Source organism: Canis lupus, chromosome 21 (genome assembly GCF_048164855.1).
Source record: "Canis lupus baileyi chromosome 21, mCanLup2.hap1, whole genome shotgun sequence".
In the NCBI taxonomy this organism is placed as follows: Eukaryota; Metazoa; Chordata; class Mammalia; order Carnivora; family Canidae; genus Canis; species Canis lupus.
In genome coordinates, this window is record NC_132858.1 from 13117425 (window position 1) to 13126326 (window position 8902).

Genomic DNA, 8902 nt, shown 5'->3' on the forward strand with positions numbered 1-8902 from the left:
AGGCCCTGTGAAGTCAAGGATGAGGGGGGACTTCAAGAATCCGGCCTCCATGGTATCTACACCAAGGACCAGGCTTAAAGGAGCCAGGTCTCTGTGGCGTCAGACATGGGATGGCATTCAAGAATCAACTTCTGAGCTCAGAGGGGCTCCTGCTGTTACAAGGCCCAGTATTCTTTCCCCACAATGTCAGGGCTGGCTGACCTCTGATGTCCAAGCAGAGGTGGGATGCAACCTTGCTAACCTGGATTCCACCCCCCTTCCCACTCTCCCCAGAGGACCTGGTGCAGATGCCTCTGACGCCCCCCAGCAGCCACGGCAGCGACAGTGACGGCTCCCAGAGTCCCCGCTCTCTGCCCCCCTCCAGCCCTGTCCGGCCCATGGCCCGCTCCTCCACGGCCATCTCCACCTCCCCACTTCTCACCGCCCCTCACGTAAGCAGCTGGCAGTGGGCTAACCATAGAGGCAAGGGATTGAGTAAGTCCACTCTACATGAAACCAGTGGAAAAGGGTCTGGGGAGCCCCAAGCCTGATCCCCCATCCCCATTAAAATTCATAGAGAAGTGCCTGCCTGGCAGATGGGAGTGAGAATCTCTAAATCCTGCTTTGGGGTAAAGAGGACACAGGTAGAGAGGTCCAAGAGGCCTGTCAAACCCCCACTGTTGCAAAGTCAGGTCTAGAACTTGACATTCCTGACCTCCAGGGGGGATGGCCCAGGCTGCCTCCAAAGGAGTGCTGCTTGGAGACCCCAAAATCGCTCAAGAAACATGGAGCTAGGCCCTGAGTCCTGTGTGGAGCCTCCCAAGTGAAGACTGTTAGGGTATGAGGGGGTTGCTCTTTAGGGGCTTTGGAAAAGTAAGCTTTGAGGTTGTAGATTCCAGGATGGGATCTAGGGACACCCCCACCCCCACCCTGCAAAAGTATACTGAGTGCCCAACATGCTGGACTCCCAGCACAGTCGATACATGTTATTGGATTTAATTCAGACCCACCCTTCTTCAAATTAGGAAACTGAGGCTAGAAGAGTTGAATGCCTTCCCCAAGTCACACAAAGAGTAGTAAATGGCAGAGCTTGAATTTGAACTGGTGGCTCTCTGGTTCCTAACCATCACATCCTACTTCCCACAGAAATTACAGGGGACATCAGGGCCACTGCTCCTGACAGAGGAGGAGAAACGCACCCTGATTGCTGAGGGCTACCCCATCCCCACGAAACTCCCCCTCACCAAAGCTGAAGAAAAGGCCTTAAAGAGGGTGCGGAGAAAAATCAAGAATAAGGTAAAGCATGAGCTGGACCCTGGCCCTGCCCCTAGGACTCCCTTGGTGGATGGAAGCCTCTGCTCCCCTGCTGATGCCAGCCCTAAAATTGAGGGGGCCCTGGAAATGGCTGTGTGACTGTGGTAACCCCTGTTTTGGGGCCTCCCCCTCTAGATCTCGGCCCAGGAGAGCCGCCGTAAGAAGAAGGAGTACGTGGAATGTCTAGAAAAGAAGTAAGCATCCTGGGCAGGGGGGCAGGCCTGGGACCCCCTCCCCAGGCTGCACTGCTCTCCCCAGTGCTCCCTCAAAGGGCACTGGAGTAGGGGGCTCAGGGAATAGGATGCCACAGGGTGTGGCGGACAAGACAGAAGGGGCCCTGGAAGAGTCTGGGGCCTGCCCCTGAGCCTGTGTCTGCTTGGCCCCCTCAGGGTGGAGACATTTACATCAGAGAACAACGAACTGTGGAAGAAGGTAGAGACCCTGGAGAATGCCAACAGGTGAGTGGCACCTCCTGCACACTCCCTGGCCCCCTGTCCTTCGGCCGCCAGCACCTGGGTCTGGCATAGCTTGGGAGGCAGGAGACAGGAAAGGTAACTGAGTTCAGGATGACAGGAACCCCAGAAACAGGAACCCTGGCTTCCCATCCTTCTTCCTCTGCACATAGCTCTAAACACCTGACAGGGCAGGAGAGCCACTTAAATCCGTTGATGTAGAACAGTGGCTTTCAAAGCAGGATTCCCCAGACCACCACCAGCAGCAGCCCCTGGGAACTTTTAGAAATGCTTATTTTCAGACCTCAAGCCAGGCCTACTAAATCAGGAATTCCAAGGGGGTCCCAGCAATCTGCCTTTTAACAAGCCCTCCAGGTGATTTCAACGTACCCTAACGTTAGAACTGCTGGGGTAGGTGCTTGCCACTCAGAGCTCTTCTCACCAACAAACAGCATCAGCAACCCCTGGGGGCTTGTTAGAACTGCAGAATCTTGGGCCCCTCCCCCGATTTACAGAATCAGAATCTGCATTTCAACAAGATCCTTCAGTGATTCGCAGGCACGATTCCCTTTGAGAAACCTCAGTATGGAGCCAGCTAGCAGCAGCCTGGGCTTTTTAATCCCACTCTGCTGTTTTTTTCGATTGGGGAAAATTGTGAAACCTCTCTGGGCCCCAGTTGCTTTGTCCAAATGGGGATGATAGAAGCCCTACCTCACAGGATTTGGGGCCCAGCTCTGTGCTTGGCATTTAAGGATACTCAATTCATGTTAGCTTTTCTTCTTTTTTTTTTTTTATGGTTATTCTGAATTCTTGATAGTGCCTAGCGATGAGCCCACAGTAGGTCTCTAATAATTATTTGCTGGGGTAATTTAAAATGACAGGCGACAGCTGGTATGTAGCAGGTGCTCAACAGAAGGCTTTTTCCTTCTTTCCTTCCTTCTCCCCCAGCCTCTCCAGCAGGATCCAGCCACTCCCCCGATTGACCTGGAGAATGCCCCCCACTCAGGGAAGGGGGGCGGGAGCCCGCACCCCTCACCCCTCTACCTCTGGCCCAGATTCCACTCTGGCCCAAAATAGGGCCAGGCCCTTGGAGCTATTTCGCCACCTGCTGTACATTCTGGTAACTGCAACCCCACTGCCCGGCTAGGTGGAGGAAAGAGACCATTAAACTGTTGTTTGCCAAGCGTGGGCTGAGTACCCCCCTGTGTATGCCCCCAGAGAATTCCACCTTGGGTGGGACCCGGTCCTCGCCCTCAGGGAGCCCACAGTTAGTGAAGGAGACTGACGTGGAAATGCATGGATATAAACGAAGTGAGGCTACAGATGCTGTGATAAAAGCAACAGCAACAAGATTAACAAAAATGGTAGCTACCATTTACTGGACCCTCACTATACACCAGACAGCTGCCAGGCATAGCCTTCCTATCAGCTCTGGGAGATATGGGGTACAAAGAAAGGAAAGTCTATGTAGCCCTGGCTAGTGTAAGTGAAGAAAAAGGTGACCTCGGCCCAGGTGGGGCAGACACTCCTCCCCAGCCCACTTTGGCCAGGAGCCTCACAGGCACACCTGAGCTCCCACAGACTGACCCAGCGATTCACCACGAGACAGGCCCCAGTTCCCCAAGCCACACCACAGAGAAGCCAAGAGGGAGGTAATCTTTTCTGTCTTGACTGAAACGAGCTCCTGGTGTGGAAGTGAAGTCTGAAGCCAGCCCAGGTGCTCCCTGGGAGAGCTCCAGGAGGCAGAGATGCCTGCTGGGGCAGAGCCTGCTGGGTGACCACTGTGCCCTCCTCAGGACCCTGCTCCAGCAGCTGCAGAAACTCCAGACTCTGGTCACCAACAAGATCTCAAGACCTTACAAGATGGCCGCCACCCAGACTGGGACCTGCCTCATGGTAAGTGCTGCACAAGTACGAGTCTTCCCCAGGCTGGCTTTCTAGGAAGGCAGGCAGAGCTTTGAGGGATTGGCAACATCACCAGGGCACACCATCCTAGTGCCTGGCGAGCTGGCTCCTGCAGACCCCAGCTTCTCTCCCCAAGCCCATGGAGCCTTCTAGAACATGCCCATCCCTGACCAATTCTAACACAATGTGGATGTGTAGTGACTTACATGAACCCAGCTAGGGGATAGCAAGGCAAGTTCCTTCAGGAGGCAGCTTCTACACCCTGCGGGGGGAAGGGGCTTAGGGAGACACAAGGAAGTACGGACTTGGTTCTTGCTTTCTGGAACAAATAGTGAGAAGGAGGCTGAGTAAATCTCTAGAAACTCAAAAGAATGTGCAGGGTGTGGCTCAGGCATCCACAGGTCCCTCTTCCACTCTGTCCTGGAAATGTGCAGCCTGCTGCCTCCCGGCTAATGGCTCCTCAGGCCCTCTGAGATCCTAGTGCTGTCAGGCAGTTACAATGTGGGCAGGGCTTAGTTCCAGCTGTGTGACCCTTAGCTCCTCCTGCTGAGAATCTGGTGTGATGCTCTGTCCCCCATCCTTGTCTCCTCCTAAAAGCCCCCACCTACTCCTTTCTTCCTATCCTGATTCCTCTACCTTATAGGTAATAACTGTGTTACCACTTCCCTCCTTTTCTAATGCTGACTGTGGTGGCCCCCCACCCTACGATGGGCTGAGATGGCCTGAGCAGCCTCCTCCACCTTCTCCCTAAAGGGTGGAAGACCCCACATCTAGGAGGTGGTTGGCTCTGGGTGCTACTTTCTTGGAAAAATATGGGCCTTTTATACCTATTGATTTTGGGGGAGAAGGATTGGGGATGGCCAGGGTTGCACACCCCCCACATCTGCTCTGACCCCCACCCCCTCTACTACCAGGTGGCAGCCTTGTGCTTCGTTCTGGTGCTGGGCTCACTTGTGCCCTGCCTCCCTGAGTTCTCCTCCAGCTCCCAGACTGTGAAGGAAGACCCCATGGCCACTGACAGCGTCTACACAGCCAGTCAGAGTGAGTGCCTCCTGAGCCAGGCTACCTTCCCTCAGTCTCAACTTCGGGGCAAAAGCCAGATAAAAGAGAGGAGGCCGGCTTCCAGGTTGGCAACATCTCATTCGACCTCTTCATTTTGCAAATGGAGAAACAGGCCCTAAAGGGTCTGTGATTTATTCAATGTTCATTGTGGAATTGGGACCACAATGCAGGCTTCCCGATCCCAGCCCACCCAAGAGTGGCCTGCGGGGGTGGGGGTGGTTTAGGGGATAGTGGGAATGTTCCCACCCTGCCCTTTCCCACCGCCCCACCCCCAGGAATTACAGTAGCTGTGGTTATGGGCATCTGCTAGAAACGATTAGTATTTCACACCTGGGACAACAAATGAGTTGAGGTTCCAGCGCCCTACCCAATAAGCTGGTGGTGACTGTCCGAAGCACCGTGTAAGGAGAGCCAGGATCCACTGGTAGTGTCAGGCGTGTGCAGAGGAGGGGCAGTTGTGGTTGCAGGCTCAGACCTTTACCATCCCCTGGGTGACTGTGAGGTACGGTGCTTAAAGAGCATTGGGCCTCAGAGTTGGTCATGCCTGCCATCACCACTTGCTGACTGCGGGACCTTGGGCACATGTCTTGAGCTCCCTATGCTTTAAATGTCTTCATCCAAAAAACAGGAGTTACAGTTCTGCACTCACTGAGCGTGGTTGTCATCACAACTAAATGGCATGATGCACATACACTCTTAGCACAGGGTTCAGTACACAGCAGGCGCTTACTAAAGGAGCACATTCCCTCCCTTTTTGAAGACCTCACAAGAGGAGAGAAGAGAGAGACAATATGTGGGCGGCAAGGAGAGAACTGGTAGAGGGTGCAGCAAAGAATAGTATGGATTTCCAGAGGCAGAAGGGACTTCAGGTAGACCTACAGAGGAACTTCCTCCCTGGGAAGGAATTGTCTGGCAGGGCAGGAGGAGGAAAAGGAAACGGATGGGAGGTCAAAGAGGGAGGAGACAGCAGGAATAGGACTCAGGAGGGATAGGCAGGGAGAATGAGCTAGACCAGCAGGGCCTTCAGAGGTGGAAGGGGTGGGGAGGGTTAGAGGAAAAGGAAGTGGAGGCGTTGAGTGGTTGACTGAAAGCCACTCCCAGGACATGTGTGGCCAGAGACTCTTCTTCAGGACAGTTGCTGAGGGAGGTGGGGTGCAGGGGGTGTGAGGCCTTGAGAGTCATGAATTCATTCTCCAAAGCCAGAGAGGCCCTCTTCCGGTGAATTTGGAGGAAGAGAGGGATGTGGAAGGTGGAGGCCATGTTGATGGATGAAGCCAGAGTCTGAGGAAGTGAGGGGATGAATGAGCTCCTTGGAGTGAGTGCAGTGGGTTGCAGACTCCCAGTGTGCACCTGTGGTAGGACTTGGCTTCTAGAGCTGGCTGGCTTTCAGAGCAGGTACATTGCTCAGTTGCAGGGAGTGCCCTTTACACAGACTCTTAGGTCATGGCCTGAGGGCAGGAAGGTGGTGGTAGATCCTGGAGCCAGACGGACCTGGGTTTGCCTCTGGCTTCCAGCGTAAGCCCAAGTATCTGATAAGCTGGAAACTCAGTTACCTGTTCTATAAAACAGAGCTAAAAATATCTCCTTCCCAGGACTTTCAGTGAGATATGAGTGATTTGATATGCAGGTCAAAGGGCTTTGCACAATGCCACGCACAAAGGAGATATCCAACAGATGTGTTTTCTTTTCCTTCATTTTCCAGAAGGACACACTAGGGCCTAGAATGGGAAAGGGGGTGGGCAAACTCCTGGGTGGCTCAGTGGTTAAGCGTCTGCCTTCGGCTCAGGGCGTGATTCTGGAGTTCTGAGATAGAGTCCCACATTGGGCTCCCCACATGGAGCCTGCTTCTCCCTCTGCCTATGTCTTTGCCTCCCTATCTTTCTGTGTCTCTCATGAATAAATAAATAAAATCTTAAAAAAAAAAAAAAAAGAATGGGAAAGGGGGTGCCTGGGTGGCTCAGGGGGTTAAGCCTCTGCCTAGCTGTTCCCTCCCACCCCCCCTTTACTCCCCCAAGACTCCTTGCTCACCGGGAAATCTGCTTCTCCACCCCCCCCCCCTTGTGCTCTCTCTTTCAAAGAAATAAAATCTTCACCAAAAAAATTTAAAAATAAAAGGAAAGAGATTGATTCAAGTTCTCACAGAAAGTGAGTTAGTAGAAGCAGGATCAGAACCCAACTCTCAGATGCCCACCCTGGTACCCAGTGCTTAGGAAGAACTACTTTCTCCAAGTTCTTCCCTAAACAATTTTCAATCACTTTCCCCAGATTGTCTCATTAAACCACATTTCTATGAGGTTGGCCCTAGTATCCCTATTTTACAGATGAGCAAACTAAGGCTCAGAAAGGTTAAAGCAAAGGCCTGACTCACCTGAGGTCATACCAATTGGAAATGTTAGAACTGGGGCTCAACAAACTCAGGCCTGTAAAGTTGCAGGGCCCTCATCCCTCACTGTTGGGCTGGGAATGTGGCTGGGAGCGGGGAGCCTCTGCACTGAAGCTCACCATGAGTTCTCTGTCCAGTGCCCTCCCGGAGCCTCCTGTTCTATGACGAGGGGGCAGGCTCGTGGGAGGATGGCCGCGGTGCCCTGCTGCCTGTGGAGCCCCCAGATGGCTGGGAAATCAACCCCGGGGGGCCGGCGGAGCAGCGGCCCCAGGACCACCTGCAGCATGACCACCTGGACAGCACCCACGAGACCACCAAGTACCTGAGTGAGGCCTGGCCAAAAGACATCGGTGGAAACGGCACCAGCCCCGACTTCTCTCACCCCAAGGAGTGGTTCCGTGAGAGGTAAGTGGTTGGCCCTTTGCCATCCCAGGGTCCCAGGCTCCACCCACATTCTGCTCCAGCATGCAGAGAGGTGAGAAGCTCCTCACTGGACAGACTCACCCCAGACTTCTGTTCTCTTTCCAGGGATCTGGGCCCCAATACCACCATCAAACTCTCCTAGGCCGCGCCAAGACCCAGGACACAGGACCTACCCTCTGGCACCCAGAAGAGGGATTGTCTTGCTCTCTAACCCGGATCCAGCTTGTACCCCTGTCCCCTGGGCTCCCACCCCAGGAGAAAGGGTTCCACTTCTCCCCAGCCCTATCTTTGCCCCAATCTTTACCAGGGCCCCTCCTTTCCCCACCACATTTGGACTGTTCCCTTGGGCCGACCACTCTGTTCTCACCCCTCCCTCCCACAGTCATCCGTCCTTCTCAGATAAACCACTCACTGGGCTAACCCCCTCCTTTCTCATCATGACCAACACGACCACTGCCTGCCCGCCCCCTCCCCGCAAACACACCCACCAACATACCGACACACCCCCCCACCCCCGCCCCACTGTACAGAGACCAAGAACAGAAATTGTTTGTAAATAATGAACCTTATTTTTTATTATTGCCAATCCCCTAAGATATTGTATTTTACAAGTCTCCATCCTCCCTTCACCCCTCCCTTGTTTTATATTTTATAAAGTTAGTGCGGGCTTTGCTGTTCCCGGGCCCTCATCTGGCCTCCCCCTGCCGCCGCCCAAGCCGCCAGGCCTTTTTAATTGCCAGACTGCTTCATCCATCAGCTCAGCACATGCTTTAAGAAGGCAAAAGTAAAAAAAAAAAAAAAAAGATGCAGCATCAATTCCTGACTTTGTGCCTTTCTTCATGGAGGGGGGTGACCAGGACCTGGGGATAGGCAGTGAAAAGGGGAAGTTGATTTTATGTCCTGCCAGGGGTTCATTGGAGAGGGCAGGGGTGAAAGGCATTTCTCCCAGGCTCCCTCTTCCCTCTGGGCGCAGGATTCAAACTAGACAAAGGATTCTGCTGTAATGTCCCCACCCCGCGGCCCCTCCTCCTGCGCTGCCTATGGAGGTAGAGAGGCCTGGCAGCCAGTCTTGGCCTTTGGGGATGCCACCTGCAAGCATCAAGCACCTGCTATGGACCAGACCCTGGGCCAGACACCTTCCGGGCAGTACCCAGCTTGGTCCTCCTGAGACCCACCGCATTTCAGCTCTTGTATCCTCGGCCTCAGCTGGGTCAAAAGTACAGACTTCACGGCAGGAAGAGCTGTGCTCGACTGCTGGGGCTGCCACTTACTAGCTGTGTGTGGTAGGCATCCAAGCTTCCTGCCCCCCAGGCTCCCCCCATTGCCTCCACCACACACATCTATTTAATCCCCCCCCACTAGGGTATGCAGAGGACTTGTAAAT

General features: G+C 53.9%; 1 protein-coding gene across 1 annotated transcript in view; it reads left to right on the top strand.

Annotated features, from left to right (window-relative positions):
• Positions 1-8334, top strand: part of CREB3L1 (cAMP responsive element binding protein 3 like 1) — a 35567-nt gene extending 27233 nt beyond the window's left edge. The window contains exons 5-12 of the mRNA XM_072790595.1: positions 274-431; positions 1126-1275; positions 1429-1487; positions 1683-1751; positions 3542-3641; positions 4565-4691; positions 7233-7500; positions 7624-8334. Coding sequence (XP_072646696.1) covers positions 274-431; positions 1126-1275; positions 1429-1487; positions 1683-1751; positions 3542-3641; positions 4565-4691; positions 7233-7500; positions 7624-7660 — 968 coding nt within the window. The 3' untranslated portion in view covers positions 7661-8334. The remainder of the gene's footprint in view (positions 1-273; positions 432-1125; positions 1276-1428; positions 1488-1682; positions 1752-3541; positions 3642-4564; positions 4692-7232; positions 7501-7623) is intronic.
• The last annotated feature ends 568 nt before the right edge of the window (positions 8335-8902 follow it).